The 18,167-nt window shown below is 42.0% G+C and overlaps 2 protein-coding genes across 2 annotated transcripts in view; one reads left to right on the forward strand and one right to left on the reverse strand.

Moving 5' to 3' along the window:
• The first annotated feature begins 878 nt into the window (after positions 1 to 878).
• chrna11 (cholinergic receptor, nicotinic, alpha 11) lies at positions 879 to 17,028 on the forward strand. Its single transcript, XM_085791360.1, has 10 exons — positions 879 to 1,230; positions 3,132 to 3,271; positions 3,629 to 3,673; positions 4,016 to 4,125; positions 4,236 to 4,315; positions 6,823 to 6,990; positions 7,440 to 7,634; positions 10,432 to 10,518; positions 12,476 to 12,585; positions 14,949 to 17,028. Exons 1-10 carry the CDS (start codon positions 1,179 to 1,181, stop codon positions 15,684 to 15,686), a joined length of 1,725 nt encoding a protein of 574 aa, XP_085647486.1. The 5' UTR covers positions 879 to 1,178; the 3' UTR covers positions 15,687 to 17,028.
• snx27a (sorting nexin 27a) overlaps positions 7,543 to 18,167 on the reverse strand; it is a 34,070-nt gene continuing 23,445 nt past the window's right edge. The window contains exon 13 of the mRNA XM_085791359.1: positions 7,543 to 7,630. Within this exon, the coding sequence (XP_085647485.1) occupies positions 7,590 to 7,630 (41 nt within the window). The 3' untranslated portion in view covers positions 7,543 to 7,589. The remainder of the gene's footprint in view (positions 7,631 to 18,167) is intronic.

Genomic DNA, 18,167 nt, shown 5'->3' on the forward strand with positions numbered 1-18,167 from the left:
GCTGCCTCTGCCCTTGCATCAGCATTTCGTGAGGACAAATGAGAAGTAGAGTTTAACTATGCACATTGCCATTGCCCTCCTGCAGAGCCCAGCACTTTCTCAATTAAACTGGAGTCCATCGGCCGCGCTGATTCAAAGCTCGCCCCCCCACAGAGGGGGAAGCTCTCTCTCTCTCTCCCTCTCTCTCTCTCACACACACACACACACACATACGCACACACAGTCAGACACAGACAGTTCCCTCTCCAGTAGTGCGTGACCGTAACCACGGTGGTGTGTTATCATATGTGTGACCAGCAGCTATATATTGGTGACACGTCATGCTTCATGTTAACAAGGAATGAAAGATAAGATAAGATACAGGGGCCTCAAAAATGACTGAAGTTTCACACAGTAACGTAGCTCATATAGTTTTCATCTCCACATTTTAAAGGAAGAGAGCTTTTCACTGCAGGGAAGCAAATTATTATTTTTTTTACATGTAAATTCTTGTACTCAGTTTGAAAAAGGTCTTTAATTTGCAGCAAATCGGGTCAGTCAGTGGCTCAAGCATCTTTGTTGCTCCCACGGCTTCTTCATGCATATTTTTTGTGCACAGATTGAGCACTGAACAGCTACCCCTCCTTATTTCTGCATTGTCGCTGCTGACATGTTTTGCCAAGGTTACTTTGCACTGTTTTTTTTTTTTTTTACACTTTACCATCCTCAGTCAGTTCTCCATTAGTGCTGAGATGTTTTAAAAGCGTCTTGTTTTTCCTTTTTGTGTTTATAGTGAGGTCAACTCATGGCTGCACACCAATTAAAACCTCCTGCTCCATCTTCAACCCTTCACCCCCATCACTGACATTTTTCTCTCTCTTGTGCTCTCCATTTTAGTCCCACCTCCCAGAGAGACAGGGAGGCAGGGGGAGAGAGAGAGAGAGAGAGAGCATCTCCCCCTCCTCTTGCGCTCCCTCTCCTCCAGCACACGCTCACACTCCTTCCCTCGGTTGCCGACTGGATGCAGACTGGGGGTTTTCCAGCAGCTTCCTGAGTCAGACCTCCCTCTCCTCTCCTCTCCTCCCTACCCTCCTCCTCCTCCTCCTCCTCCTTATCCTCCTCCTGCTCCTCCTTCTCTTCCAACGTCCGGAGCTTTTCCTCTTCTGCCTCCCCCTCTTCTCCTGCTCCCCACCACCAGGATGTGGCACTCGGTGGCTCTGCTCCTCTCTGGATTCTCTGCTTTGATTCACGGTGAGCCTGCCCGCCTGTTTCTCTGTCTTTCACTGTGTTTTCAGGAACCGGATTGCAGCAGCTGCACTTTTGTCTCAAAGTGTTATTTTGTTGGAAAATCATGAAATAGGAGTCGGTGGTTTTGACACACGATCTGTGAAGAATACAGGATTTGAAGATTTTAAAGTCGAGCTAAAAATGAAAAGTGAGAATCGGACTCACCTGTTTGCTCACTTGTTTACATCTCTGGGATTTTTTCATAACTGTGCTGTTATTTTTCCGGACACACATGGTGTCTTGAACTATGCATCGCATTCCTCTGCTGGAGATGTCTGAACAGACAGATTGACATCTTGTCTGTGCAGTGAGGCAGATGACAGAAACACTGTGTAAAAGAATCAGAGGCAGCACTCATCACATTTCATTGCTTTTTTTCCCCCCCTGTCATTCCTCAACCCTGCTCTTGCACAAGTGTGTGTGTGCATGTCAGAGGCTCATATCCCCACAGGAAACAGGTCACCGATCAATTAAAATGCACATATAAATCCTGCAATCTTCCATCTTGGCTGCTTTGCCTGTTGTGTTGTGGACGTGTTGCTGCAGCCGAGCTGACGGGGCTCCGAGTAGCAGAAGTCGTAGCTGAATGTAAAGGCAAGCAGTGGATGACAGAGCTGAGAGGAGAGTGGGTGAACTTGCCCCACAGGCAGATGCACAAGCAATGAAACGCTTAACAATTTGTTTGTTTAAAAAAAAAAAGGCATTTCAGGCCAGAAAGTAGTGCAAATAAAAAAAAAGGACGACTCCAGGGGTGAAAGTTTCAGAGCATATTTTTGTAACTGAATGTTAAAGAGAGCAGCGTTACATAAACATCCAGAGCTGCACCTTTACTTACGCATTTATTTGACAGATAAGGGAAGCACTGCCATTGCTCCAGCGAGACTTAAACCTACAACCAATTGATCACTGAAACTTCACTTAAACAGATTGAAAATCAGAAACAAACAAAACAAAAAATCCATGCTGCTTGACAATGTCATAACCACAGTGCATTCTGCATCTGTTTTTCTTGTACATTTGACATCAGATGGTGAAATTCCCAAACCAAGAAATCCGTTTTACTGTTGCATCAATGTGAGAAATGTAAGAAATGTTGGGAAATCTACCTGAATGTAACATAAAATTAAGAATTCTGGCTGGAAATGGAGATCCTTAAATGTTAAACTGTACTTTTGTGGTTCCCAGTGCAGTCTACCTTTAAGCCCTTTCTTTGATTTGACAGCGCTTGAATGTCTTTATTCATTGTTTTATGTGTATCACCTCCAAGCTTCTTAAACAAATGTAATTGTTATTTCATTATTGGCAATTATGCACTGACAAGACATCTCACATTTTTCTAATTACATCCTGTTTACACTCTGCTCCCTATGATTTTCTCCCCTCTCTGTAATTTCCATCTATATTTTCAGTCTCATTGTTAAATATTTCAGCCTGACTGAAGGAGCTGCACCTCAACTTCATGCTTCATTTGCAAAGCTAAAACCATAAATGTCAAGATAAGTGTGACTAATGATGAAAGATCCATTTTTATTTCTGCTAATTTCATCATTAAGTTTCCAGTTTCCATAACACTTGTCTCCTCTTTTTTTCAGTCTTTTGAATATATTTATAGATAAAGTTCAGTTCCTGGGTGATAAATTGTCTGATTTGATCAGAAACATGCTTTTTTTCTTCTCTATTTTAACATCTCCATCCCTGCTGGGCTGTTATCCCATCTCACAGTCTCATTTGCGTTCACTGAGGTTTTCCTGGAAGAATGGTGTCATTTTTACAAAGTGTTAATCTGCCACCAGGGGCGAATGAAAATTTCTTGTGATTAGATGTGTGTCTCTGATTTAAACTCCCAATTTCGTCCACGTATCCAGTGTCGGTGCAGGGCCCTCACCAGAGGAACCTGCTGAAGAATCTCCTGAAAGACTACAACCGGATGGAGCGCCCCGTGGGAAACGACTCACACCCTCTCACCGTCGTCTTCTCCCTCAGTCTGGTACAGATCATGGATGTGGTAGGTGTGAAAATATATTTCTCATATACAGATATGTTATGTTTTAAATCTTGCATGTTTTTTTTTTCTCTACAAAAAATAATAAGCATTTGCCAACTCTAGTCTTGTTTGATGTTTGATAATTAATATGGAAATCAGTTTTGACTCTACGGATGGATGGATTGCCTGAAAACATCATAGTTTGGTGCCACTTTAAGCGTTCTGTTTGTTTACGCCTGAGCTGTCATGTTAATGATAATAATGGTGATCTCGGCAGGCTTTAAAGAAATGTTTGTGGATTGCAGCTTTACATATTCAGCCCCATTATCTCTGGTTTACAGAGCAAATTATTTCTAAGAAATGTTTAATGTTTTTCAGGATGAGAAGAACCAGGTGTTAACCACTAACATATGGCTGCGGATGGTAAGAGCCCCTGAGACACTGTGAATGTTTGAGGTGATAATGAATTTGCTCCTGTCATGGGTTTACTGTAGGTGGTTTAAAAAAATGTTTTCACATGAACTAGTGATAAGGAATGACCTACAATTTGAATCCTGCAATAGTGATTTCAAAATGTAGATGAATTTGGGGCTGTTTTTCAGTTAAACCTCACGTTTGTCATGAAATAAATACACTGGTATACACATATTTTGCCTGAATTATAAGATTTATATCCATGACTTGTTTCTGAAATTAAAAACGGAGGGGATTTGTGATGAAGCGGCCTGGTCAAATACAGATTGTGTCTGTGTTTGTGTGTTTAAGAGTTGGTACGACCACTACCTCCAGTGGAACCAGAGTGAATACCCCGGAGTTAAAAACCTCCGTTTCACCACAGATCAGATCTGGACACCAGACATCCTGCTCTACAACAGGTAAAACATGTACACACACGTCTAAAAACACACCTCAAACACACACTTAACACACACACACACATTATATTTCAACAAATAGTGTCACTCCCTCTCCTGTCCATCCGCAGTGCAGATGACGACTTTGACTCCACCTTTAAGACCAATGTTCTGGTGAACTCCAGTGGCTACGCCGAGTATCTACCCCCAGGTGAGTGAGTCTCTCCTAGTTTTTTTTTCTCCCATTCACTCTCACTCTCATTCATCCATTACTCCCATCATATCACTTCCTCTTCTCCCTGCGGTGCAAAGGAGGCATCTCATTCTGCAATCTCTGCATGTCTCGCCTGTTTTGTACACTTGATATTAATATTCTATTAGTTTAAAACAACATCCCTTTTTTCACTGACTGGTAACAGATTCCCAGTGCTGAGTAACGCCTATAAATAGGAGATGCTCGCTCGCTTCCTCCGCTTCCTGTCTTAAGCCAAACGCAAGACCCGTGCAAGGCTGTGAAAGTAACTGCTCCCATGGGTTTGCTCATGTCTCTGACTTTGTATTTTCTCTTGTCATTTCTTTATACACAAGATTATAGCGAGCTCAGGTTGAATCCCTGGTGTTAGAGGCGGCTGAGTTTAAATTGCCCTCTGAAGTAAAAAGTGGAGGATTGTGAGCTCAGAAAGCCACCCTATCAGTTCTATTCAGTGTTCCATGTTTATTAATAGGCTTCTGCTGGATGTAAATACAGCGCCTTAATGCTGCGATCTGGATGAGAGCCAATTAGGGGGAGAATAAAACGATAGCGCTCCGGTTTGGTACAATAAGAGGAGGAGACGTTTTACCGCAAAACAGGATGAAGAGATGGAGCAGGAAGAGAGCAGAGTAACTGGAAAAAAAAAAACCGAAGGCGGGGGGCAAAAAAAGTAGATAAATGAAAAGAAAAAAAACGGAGAGCCAGCTTTCTTTACTCCCTCACACAAGTCTGGTTGCAGTTGCTGAGCTCTATTCAGGCTGGTTATCGTCAGTAAATAAAAGGCAACAGGTCTGTGGGTGGCAGCCTCGGAGCAGGAGCTTGACACACGGTAAATTATTTAAAGACATTGTAGCAGGTGTGCGCTGCATACTTTTATTTGCAGGATTCCTCTTGTTGCTGCAGAGGCAAAGGTGTTCCTGCTGGTGTGGTTTGATTTAACTGAACATGGGAGAACAGTTGTAACAGGTTTTCCTTTTTTTTTTTTAAAGCTCATATCTATGTTAGGTGACATTTGGAGAAATGTAATCTTGTCTCAGGGCCTTGTAATGGAAGTGTGTGTGTGTGTGTGTGCGTGTTTTTTTCTCCAGAATTATGAGTTTTATTTTGGGAGCTGCATGTGCTGCAAGAGAGAGATTTTTATTTTCAAGCTGCAGGGAGGAAAAATAATCCAGGTGTCTTGTTTGTGAGTGTTTTGCTTCAAGGTTACTGGATATCTGTGGAGACAGGCAAGGTTTTTAAAAAATACACTGCACATGACGGAAAACAGAGCAGTGGACTTCAAAAGCAGACAACCACTTTGAACTGATCAGTGTAATTTATTAAGGGGTTACTGTCTCAGGAGCTCATAATGGGTGCAATTATAAAGACATCATCCCCATTAAGCGATGGCGGCAGAGTTGACGTTATAGCAACAGAATTTTATAGCATGGAGCAAATTTGTAGCTGCTGCTTAATTTGGCGTCATTTTTGTGATCAACCTTTGCTTTGAAAGAGGCAACCTGCTAACCTCGTTATTTTCCTCCAATCTCCGCTTTTATTCCAGTCTGAAGGCTGATTTGCATGTCGGCAGCCTCATAATGAATGCCTTTGAGATCTGTAGGGCTTCATTGGCATTTTGGTTCTGTGTGTGCGTCTGAATGTCTAAACAGGCTTGATTCATTTATTCCCAGTAATTACTTTAAGGGCTGGAGTCTGCCAGCCACCACTGTGAGGATCATTGTGATTTTTTTATTTTTTTTTGATTTCATCTGGGGGTGGAAACCACAGCATGCAAGTGTGTCCTCATAATTTTGTGCTCGCATGTGCCTGTGCATATCCCAGTGAGTGCATTCATTTTGCATTATAAAAGTGGTAATCTGATTAGGGTGCTGTGCATAATCTTTTTTTCTCAGTGTCACTGTTGGTGTTTCCTTCTTTTGCTGAGGCTTAGGTAACAGCTGTGTGTGCAGACAGCGCACACAAACAACATTTGTTTGCAGAGGAGAATATCTGAAAGCTGTGAGTGACAATGCTGCCGCCAAGTTGTTTTTTATAGGCATTTCTTTGATGGGAGGTTATTTCTTTGCATTCACTTCTCTAAGGCTCTGAACTCAATTTAGAAAAAGTAAACTCCCAGAAGACCTGCACGACGCTAATACAAATCTTATTGCGGTGTGCATTCTTGGTTATGGTGCAGCATTTTCCTACACCTCAATATAAAGAAATATTAGGCGGTTGAGTTAATTATTGAGTTTTGGAGCTGGTGAGATATGAAATAAATAAATGATTCCGTCTGATAAGCATCTTGATATTCAAGACAGGCTTTCTGCCCAAAACATGTAGTCCTCAGATCTTTCCCTTGTCGCCCTGAGTACAGGAAACCACAGGGGTCAATATTGTTGTTTAGCGAATTGATTGTTCAGCTCTAACACTCTTCCCTCTGTTGTTTTTTTTTTTTTTTTTTGTCTCTTCTACCTTTTCCTCAGGAATCTTTATGAGCACATGCAACGTGGACGTTCAGTGGTTTCCCTTTGACATCCAGAGATGCGAGCTGAAGTTCGGCTCTTGGACGTATGACGGCTGGCTGCTGGACCTTCAGATGAATGATGCTGATATTTCAGGGTACATGTCCAATGGAGAATGGGACCTAATAGGTGAGTAGAGCCAAAACCTCTGGATTGTGTCCTCTTTAGGACCACTTAGTCATGGGGTAAATAAACTGTTGTGGAAATGTTTAGGTCTGTCTGTTGGGAGTCAAAAAACAAGATCAATGAAATATCATGCGTGATTTAATTCTCTATATAGAGAGGGACACAAGACAGAACCACACGACAGTCTAGCAGCTCAGGGCTGTGCCCACTGACCAGTGCTTGCAGCCCATTACTCACTACCTAAGCCTCTGGCAATCTCATCAACAGTCATAAGGAAAGACACAGAAATAAAGTAATCAGGTACAACACATGTTTCTCAGATGTTCCCCTACAGGAATTAACAATACAGTCATAAGACACAGGCTTAACTTCATTCTAACAGACTTCCACAGAATAAGACCACGTCAAAATTTCCACAACAAATGAATATCTCTCTGTCCCTTCTCCTCCAGGAGTCCCAGGCACCAGAAACGAGGCTTTCTATGACTGCTGTAAGGAGCCCTACCCAGATGTGACGTTTGTTGTGACAATCCGGCGGCGGACTCTCTACTACGCCCTGAACCTGCTCATCCCCTGCGTGCTGCTCTCTTCTATGACTCTGCTCATCTTTGTGCTGCCAGCCGACTCTGGGGAGAAGATCTCGCTGGGTGAGTGGAAAACAGATGAAACAGATGCATGAAAGGCGGAAGCAGTGGAGCGAGAAGGCAGCGAGAAGTGGGACAACTGGGACTGTTAGTTCCAATGTCCATCAAAAAATCAAACATGCCGATCAGTGTTTTTGTTAATCCCACCTTTATGAGTATCAGAAAAAAAAAATCAATTCACTTTTAAAGGTTTTATCTTGACAACTAGAATCTCTATGGAGCCACGTTTCTGTGTGCGAGTCTGCATTTCCAGCAGCAACTTCCCAACAGCAAGGACTGGAGATGAGCTAGGTTGTAAAAAATGGATTTGAATAATGTGGGTTTCAAAATCATTTCACAAATATTTTTGCAAAAGTTTTATAAGCAAGTGCACACAACTAACTATGGTATAAGACAAGGTACTTTAGTGCAAGAGAAAGAGAAACTCCGTTTTAAAGAAAAATCTGATTTACTTATCTTTCATATTTAGTATTCATGGTTTGTTTATCTCTCAAGTTACAGTAATATAGTAATCTATGAGGAATCTATAATAAAGATGATGATTGTTATTATAAATCTAGTTTGGGTGGTCTACAACCACACCTATGTCCCTCAACACCCAACCTACCCATGAACTACCCATGAACGAATCCCATGCTCTCAGGTGTGTTGTACATATGTACATGATAGATAGTGTTCACAACAGGCAAACCTTTCTTGTAGGGCAAAAAAAAGAGAAAGAGTGGTCCTGAAGACTGTGGGGAGGCATGAAAGAGCCAGAGGAAGAGACAGCGGAGCTGAGAGAGGAGAGGGATTACAGGATAAAACAGAAAGATGAGAAATGTGAGGAGGAGGAGGAACAGAGATGGATAGATGTGGGAAGGCAGGGAAAAGAGAGCAGAGACAGGTGGAGTATTGGAGAAGGATGAGAGAGGAGAGTCCAAGAGAGAGAGGGAGGAATGATAAAGAGGAAAAAGTGGGAGACGATCAAACAGCACAACAACAACAGGCTGAGAGAGAGAGAGGAAGCAGTAATCCAAACAAACTACAGCTGCAAATAAATTCAATTATCTGCTTCAACCTGTTTAGAAACAATGTTCATTTCATCAGGATAATAAAAGCTCTAGGTAATTTAACTTCTCTGAGTGGAGATAAGTCAATTAATCAAATAGACAGAAAAATTAAAATCAATTAGTTGTTTTTCCGGGTAAAAACGTTATAAAGTGTGATTTGATTTTATAATTTATTGTTTCACATCATATTGAATTAGAATATCTTTTGACTACAGGCTGTTTGTCACACAAAAGACACAGCGTTTCATTTCTTAAGTATTGAAGACAAAAAAAATTAATCAAATTTATTGAGAAAATAGTGAGCAGAATAGTTGATGATGAAAATAATAATTAACTGACTCTTTGTGACATGGGCTTTGTGCTGGTCTCATCGCTCATTGAGTACACCCACAAAAGAAAACAGATAAATGCCTGTGCCTTTTCTTTATTTTGTAAATACTATTTGACTCATGTCTGCGAGGGAGGGAACTCAGAGTGAGGCAGCGACAGCATTGTCAAAGTATCTTCAGCATCAATACAGGATGCATTACGCAGCATTTCTCAACAGAAAAAAAATGCCAACCCTTTCACACACGGCCAGTTAACCTATTGATGTAATTAAGGCTAGTGAATTGATTAGGGAGAGAGAGCTTACACACTGCCTTCCAGGAAAATACTCTGTCACTTTGCCGGAAAGGGAGGACACGGGGACAAAGTGGCCGGGCCTTTAGGGTTAGAGTAGCATGCTTTTTTAAAAAAAGAACAAGTGTCATTGCAGAGGGGGATAAAATCAACATAAAAGCATCTTTAATTTTCTTAATATCCTTAAGGGGCATGCATATTTTATCTCGCAGCCTCTGAGTTTAATTGAATGCTTCTGAATGGGGACAGTTATGCCAGCAAAGCACTCCTTAAATTCTGTCTGCAGGAGAAGTGAGACAGATAGTGTGGAGGTGGACAAATGAAGATGGAGATGAGTTTCAGTGCAGAAGCGTACGAGGGGTGTGTGTGTGTGTGTGTGTGTGTGTGTGTGTGTGCGCTCATGTGCAGGCAGGCAGGCACGCCGCCGTGTTTGGACAAGTTAAAAAAAATGAGTGTTTGCTGCGCGGAGGGAAATTTCTGCTGCAGAGGTACATAATGTCAAAAAGTAATTCACCGTACGGGCATTAGCTTATTTACATAAATCGAACCTGATCTCATCCTGAGAGTGATCATTTATCAAAACACACTAATGTAGTTTCTCATAAGAAAGTGCAGTGACCCAGGGGAGGACACTAAACCACAACAGTGATTGTATTTCTATCTATCTATCTATCTATCTATCTATCTATCTATCTATCTATCTATCTATCTATCTATCTATCTATCTATCTATCTATCTATCTATCTATCTATCTATCTATCTATCTATCTATCTGTCTATCTATCTGTATCAATCTCTGTTCTGGAGACACTGGTACAGTTGTCTTTTTTTTAAAAACTTTATAGTAATTCTATTTTTGATATCAATGATGTAAACCTCTATCTCTATGTTTCAGCTCTATTCTCTTTTATTGTCTGTGCTGTGTGTCTGTTGTTGTGTTATGTCTTGTGTTACTGTATGTCTTGCTATGGACCCGGATATATAATATGATCGATCTATCTATCTATCTATCTATCTATCTATCTATCTATCTATCTATCTATCTATCTATCTATCTATCTATCTATCTATCTATCTATCTATCTATCTATCTATCTATCTATCTATCTATCTATCTATCATCCAGGTATCACCGTCTTGCTGTCCCTGACTGTTTTCATGCTGCTGGTTGCAGAGATCATGCCGGCCACATCCGACTCCGTCCCTCTTATAGGTACGTACTGTAACAGTGAGAGCTTGTGTCTATTTCCCCAGTTGGTTCCCATGATCCTTACAGTAATGAGCACATTTCTCAGCTGACCTCATGAGACCCAATTAAAACCCTATTGATAACAACATTTAATGATTTGTTGTATGCCATGAAGAGGTTTTGCTCAGAAAATACTCCATCTGAGAGTGACGATCAATATTTGCTCTCTACTGTATGAACAAGTCCGACAGGCGACAGCCACATCATCGGTGTCTTACTGTGGTGCTTTGATGTAAAAGCTAATATCATCATACCGACAGGCGCACAATGACGATGTTTAAAAAGTCTGTAAGGTTTACCATGTTACAGTAAACAAAAACTGAGTGACGGACTGACATCATCATCATCAGTATAGAGCCATGCTACTCACAGTTTGTCACAGAGGTCACCACTATCTGCCGGGGTTATCACACCCACAACCCTCAGAGCATCAGTTCAGATGAGTAAAACACCAAATGCAAAACTAAAGCTTAAAGGGATAGTTCACCCAAAATTCAAATTTCACTCATTATCTACTCACCCTCATGTCGACTAAGGGCTGGGAGAATTTTCAGAGTCCTCCGTGCCTTCTCTGAGTTACGGGGGGGTCCGCACAGCAGTATTTGTCCATATAATGGTTGTGAATGGGGCTCACTTTTCTTCATCCAAAAAGACACACCAAAAAACATCCAAATACCTCCATACTGCTCGTCTGTAATGTCCCTCTTGTATTGAAGCCCCGACATGAGAAATTGTTCCGAAAAAAATTAAAGAAGTCTATATTTTAAGCTTGTTTGTAGCGGAAGCTCCCAGTGTCTGCTCTTCCTGTGTCAGTGCAAATCTCGCGTGATTTGCATTGACCGGCGGAACAATTTCTCATGTCGGGGCTTCAATACAAGAGGGACATTACAGACGAGCAGTATGGAGGTATTTGGATGGTTTTTGGAGTGTCTTTTTGGACGAAGAAAAGTGAGCCCCATTCACAACCATTATATGGACAAATACTGCTGCGCGGACCCCCCCGTAACTCAGAGAAGGCACGGAGAATTCTCCCAGCCCTTAGTCGACATGAGGGTGAGTAGATAATGAGTGAAATTTGAATTTTGGGTGAACTATTCCTTTAAAAGTAAACAATCACAGTTACAACATATAAGTGTTACAAAGTGATAGAGCTGCAAAATGCCAAACTGCCTCTAAATAAAACGGGAACAAAACCAAACAATTTATCTTACCCATCTGCTTGACTGGAAAATGTAATTGTGTAAATTGATTGCAGGCACATTGCTGGAAATTGTGTTTAGTGAGTTGAGATTACTGCCAGAGACAGATGCTAGGCCATGTTTGCCCAAAGACGCGAATCCTAGTCAATAAAAACTTGAGAAATAAAATCAGAGTAATCACCATCAGAGTGTTGCCTTTAGCTTAATGTTTTATTACAGTAAGAATTACTTGATGCCCGATGCCATCTCAGTCTGTTGGATGTTTTTGTAAATATAGTAAGAGCAAGTCTGAAGGTATTTAACAAAGAATGCGCTCACCTTGAATGAAACCAGAAGCAAGTGTGAGAAACTAATCCTTAGAAATTCATGTTACTGTGCAACAATCGATGGAGCTCCTCTCACCGACCTTGCACTGCTTGAAACAGAGGGAAAGTAATGCTTCGACTACAAAATACCGGTGAATAACATGAAAGTGAGCGTTTCATAATATAGAGATATACTAAACCGGTCTGTCAATAATCCAGTTAAAAATGGGGTATGCAGAGACTATAGTCCTCGCTGCGGTGGCCCCAGTTCAATTCCTGTCTCTCTACAGCTGTTGTATTAATTAAAGGCTTAAATATACTTGAAAAAATGACTGTGTGTGTGTGTGTGTGTGTGTGTAGAATGACTTGACAATAAATAAACAAATATCCCATTGCTCTTCACTGCGCTTCTCCCAGGTCAGTACTTTGCCAGTATAATGATCATCGTGGGGATGTCAGTCATCGCCACAGTGGTGGTTCTGCAGTATCATCACCATGATCCAAATGGAGGGAACATGCCAAAATGGGTGAGCTCACTCTCTTCAACATTAACATGGGGCTGTGTTATGCTGAAGGTACATACATCTGTTACATACATCATGCTGTACAGCTTGTTAAATCTTGTAGGTCTCCCCTATTTCAGATATGATATATTCCATCTGTTATTCTCTATTTCAGCATTATTATCACTCTGCCTTTTTCAATCTTGTTACCTGTGCTTCTCTGCCAGCTTCTCTTCTGTTTTTTTTTTTCTATTTTTTTTATTCTCTGACTTCCACAGCTGTGACTCATCCAGCAGTGTCAGTCTGCCTGACTGTGTTCATCAAATGCATCGCCACAGACTTTAACTAGAGTGTGATTCAAATCACCCTGGATATGTGGGTGGATTCGATTTAACTCATTCCATTTTCTTATTTTCTTGCTCTCTGCTCAATGCTATAAATGCATCAATATATATATATATATATATATATTTTTTTTTAAAGAAATATTGTTGTACTGAGAATATATAAAAAAATATGAAATACAGAAAAAAGGAGCTGAAATAATGAAACATGAAAATCAATTGGAAACGGTTAGAGGAATCGCCTCCCTAAAACAAGGTCTCGGCTAACAGGAACATTTTCTTGATAATTATATAACATAGCTGAACAAATATGATATATGATGGAATTATTTGGAGCATTTTAAGATCTATTTTATTTAGTGATTAGTGTTTGGCCTGTATAGAAAAATTGACAGGTCTTCATTAATCAATATATATAAATACACAAATAGCTTGGTTGTGGGAGAGTACAAAATGCTGTGCATCGACACATTGCAGGGCCATTCTGTTGATGAATGTCCTGCTCAGATAATCCGATGGCTAATTAACAGGCTAATTGATGTGGTTCAGATGAGGGCATCGAAACAGCACAGTTCATAATTGCAGCCCGGACTAAAAAAACACAACAACAAAAAAACAGCAGCAACAGCAGCAACAACAGGGACAGCTACCTGGCCAGCAAACACACTTGGTGGAGACTAATTGAGCAGCCATCTGGACATTAGCTTCTTATTAGATGCCAGACGCCCATCTGGATCATCTGGATGCTGTTGTCCTTTTCAGTGGACATGTTGGGAGTTTGTGTCCAGAGAAGGAGAGGAGAGAGGAGACAAAGGGAATAGAAATCAAAGTCAAAGTGTCCTTGGGCAAGATACTGACCTCTGATGGTGTAGCTACTATTTGATTTATTTTGATACTATTTGTGCTTTGAGTTGGATTGTGTTGTATGAATGTGTGTGTAACTGGGTCAATGTGACCAGTATTGTAAAGCCATTCAAGTGGTCCTTAAGATTAGAAACATGCTTTATAAATGCAATCCATTCACCACTGAAGTGGAGAGGAAACATGGAAAAGAGAGGAGAGAGGAGGGTTGAAATGAGGGGAGGGGAGGGGAAAAAGAAAAAGGGAGAGGACCGACAAAAAGAAAACAGATTAGAGTAGAACCAAGGTTTAAAATTTGTACTATAACTTGTGAGCAGCCTCTCGTCTTTTTATCTTAATGCTGCAGTTTATTGCTCGGCTCATTACGGTCACCGAACAGTAATCTGACAGTCAATCTCAATAATTCCACAGTTTCAATTTAAAGCTGCCTTTGTATGAATCGTGTCTGCTGGGATTCCAGTTAAGGCAAAAAAAAAAAAAAAAAAGAAAAGAAAAAAGTCTTCTTTGCCTCAGGCACTTTAACTCGGCGTCCCTGGTTCTGCTTATTGGAGTGCAGCTGCATTTTGAAACTAAATGCAACGCTGGAAACAGCACCGACGTCAGTCCACAACAAATAAAGCTATTAGCCCGGCTTAACTGGTGTTATGAGAAGGTCAAATGGCGTAGGTGGTTGTTCAGCTCTTTACGGCTCTTTCATATTCTCCGTTGCCTCCTTGTGTGTTTTTATACTGCTCCCCTTCCTCCACCCTCATCTTTAAAGGTATTCATAAAAGAAAATTGAATTCGAGCCCACTGTGGGTCTTAACATTAGTGTAGTAACTCATCTATCAGACGATGTAGCCCAAACTTTGTGCAAAATTCTATTTTCGAGTAAATCCGGGATGAAAGTGGGGTATTTTTTTCGCATTGGATAATGCAGGCACACGAATTATGCGTCACGTTGCTCACAATTCATCAGCCGTCCGTCATCCGTCAATCAAATGTCTGAGACACACACACCGAGCTCGGTCTCGCCCCAAACATCGAATATCCCGCCCGCTCGATAACGACCAATCAAATTCGTTTTCCTTACTCAGGTAAACTCGTGCGGCAACTTGTGGAAACTCGTAGCAGGAGGCGCGACAAACAGGACAAACGACCATTTCTGAACACCTTTAAGATCTTCCTTCTCTCTCTCTGCAGGTGCAGCTGGTCTTGCTGCAGTGGGTGGCGTGGTTCCTGCGTATGAAGCGGCCGGGAGAGAACGACGACCCCGAGCGACCCCCGTGTGCCCCCCATCTGCGGCGCTGCTCCTCCGGCTCCCAGAGCGGCAGCATCCCCAACCCTCAAGACCCCACCCTCCACCCGCTGCACCCGCAGAACCTGGCCCCTCTCCAGACGGGGCCCCTCCACACGGGGCACCCTCACCTCCACGCCCAGTCCAGCGCCAACAACAACGGGAACCTTCTCTACATGGGCTTCCAGAGCATGGAGGACCCTTCGATGCTCTCGGAGCCCCTCCAGAGGAATAACATCTCGGCGGGGGCTCCACGGGTGGCAGGAAGTCCACCGCCACACCTGCCGTCTCAGTTCTGCAGCTCCCCGCCACCTCCCACCCCTAACATGGACACTGTCGGCTGTCCCAGCACCGTCTCCAGTGGCGGAGGCTTTGGAGGTGGACCCGGTGGGCTCGGAGGGTGCTCGACTACGGGGATAGGAGACCCCCAGCTACAGGCCATCCTGGAGGAGGTGCGTTACATGGCAGACCGTTTCCGGGAGCAGGACGAGGCTGAGAGCGTGGCCGACCAGTGGAAATTTGCAGGCGCCGTAATCGACCGCCTTTGTCTGGTGGCGTTCAGCGTTTTCAACATCATATGCACCATCTCTATCCTCATGTCTGCTCCAAACTTTGTGGAGGCTATTTCCAAGGACTTCGTTTGAAAGCAAAGAGGGAAAAAAGAGGAGGAGAAGTGCGAAGGAATGGATGAAGGGAATTCAATATAGGATGAGAGACGGAGTGGGCCCCGATCCAAGGAAACACAATTTCCAGCGGACTGTAGGCTCAGTGATTTGTGATTGCGAGGAACTGGGAAATAGAAAAAAACAAATGGTTTTCTTTGCAATACATTCTGTTTTGTAACTGAAATATAAGAAGAAACCAGATGAGGAAAGGGATCCAGTGTGTCTTCAAAATGAGATTAGAGTGTGTGCAGGGTGCTTTATCAGATTCTTGACAAGGTGAAATGGATTGTGCTTAATTCAAAGACTTTCCCTAGAAATTAAGGGAAAGATGAGTCACACAGGGAAAAGGAAAAGCCAGTGTAAAGTGAAGTAAGCCAGCTCTTAAGTAAGCAAGGGAGAGGTTGAGAGAGTAAGAGGGCAAAATAGACAGAGGCGGATAAATGAGACAGACGTTTGGCTGTTTTATTTGCTCGCGCAGGAGAAGACAGACCTTCACTCCCACGTGTTGAAAAAAAGACTGCATCGTTTTAAAGTGATGTGAGGAGGAGAGGGCGTGGAGAGAGCAGAAAAGGACTTTCACAAGGACATATACAAAGAAGAGCGGTCAAGACGGAACGAGACCTCGTCCCTCGAGACACAGGCGGAGTTTCGGAGTAAGCAGCTCGATGTTCGGATATACAAAAGTGGACCGAGGATCAAGAACGCTGCAGCGGAGGGGAACAAGAGGAGGATCTCATCTATTATTCAATCACATCTATCTAATGACAGTCAAATTGAAAGACCTCGGATAATCTTTAAGACTAATAAGCTTTTAAAAGATGAAGTCCCCCTCTCTGCTCGCAAACCACTTGGAATTTCCAAGGCCTTATCTCTTTGAGATGATTGCCAATCTGCAACAATCAGCAGAGATCAAAAGCTCCTCGGCAGCGGTCAGAGTTTGCGGCGCTTATCACGACTGGAGAAACTGAATTAACTGGTCATCAACGCAGTGGCCAGTAGCAGCAGCAGCACCACCACCAGAGTGCAGCTACTGGCCTGAACCAATAATAACTCATGAAGCAGCTTCCTAACTGTGTCTGGCAGAGTCCTAATAGACCAAAGGGATCTCATCGGATTTCACATTAAAGGTTTAATAGATGAAATGAAAGAGGAACACGAGGGACACAAATAAGGCAAAGATCATTCAAAATCCTAAAATGAATATGGAGAAGTAACATCCCAACAAGGCTTTGTCAGATCCCTTTAGGGGCTTACTGCTTCATGAGTGTTTTCATGTTTATCTAAAATAAGAGATGAGGTTTTAATAGACCTGTATTTTCATGAAACTGACTCATTGACTCATTTAATTAAATGGTGATTAAAAAGGTTTAAACTTAAACTACAGCCCTGAGCCAAAGATCATGTGTGGTTACATCTGAAATTACTTTGCCTTTGAGGCGAATGAAATTTTCCCTCTACTTACCAAGAGTCAGACAACCATAACTGACTTCAATGTGTCTCTGCTCAGCTCTTTGAATGTATGTGCTCATTGTTAGGTTCGGTTAGCCCACTTCAGTTTGGCTTTCATCAGATGTCGATGGGTTCAAGTGGCTGATTCCCATTAAATGTTAAGATTTAATGATAAGGATGGCTGATCAAGGTTGTGTCACACATACGCAATTAATAATGAACAGAAATTGAATTATATTACATTCCTAATCTACTTGTTTTTTTACTTCATAGTGTGGTGTTTCTCAAATTTACATCCACATGTGGAAATGACCATCGTGTGACCCTGCACCTGTTGCTGAAGAGGCAAAATTATGATTCATAGATTTCTGAAATCTCATTCTCCTGCTCTCGATAGAGCAATCTACTGAGTGTCTGATACACAGGGAATAGTGAATGAGGGAGTGATTACGCACACAGCCGAAGATTATCAGAGAGGGATGAGTCATTGAAAATAGCTAGAGGCAATAGAAATCCACCTCCGTGTGTACCTATAACAACTCTCCTCTGTGCAATTCACCACAGGTAATTGCTGCATTTCTTTCCCCAGTGCATCACTCAAGATAGTCGTATTCTCCTCTTATAATATTAGTTTACATGTGGTATACGACTGCTGATAAATAAACATGTCAAGATAAATAGTTGCCAAGGCAGGCTTCTTCTGTATTTGTGAAAACAGCAGTTGAGCTATAAATAGCAGCAGTTGTTGTTTATTGGGTCATGCACATATAAGCACGCAGCCTACACAGCCTACATAGGTGTTTTTTGTCAGAAAAGAACCCAGCTGGTGAAAACAAATGTTTATTTTGTGCCTTTACCCTGCATTTCAATAGCTGATGCTGAACAAAGCGAAAGCTCATCTTTAAGTGCTGAAGTGACGGCAACTGGATGCAAAAGCTCATTCTTCAACCATCATTCAAAGTGTAAGCAGAGACATAATGAAGTATGTCCTCAATTTTGCTGAGTTGACCT

This window comes from Trachurus japonicus, chromosome 11 (assembly GCF_045865225.1).
Source record: "Trachurus japonicus isolate A0001 chromosome 11, Traja_1.0".
NCBI classification, from domain to species: Eukaryota; Metazoa; Chordata; class Actinopteri; order Carangiformes; family Carangidae; genus Trachurus; species Trachurus japonicus.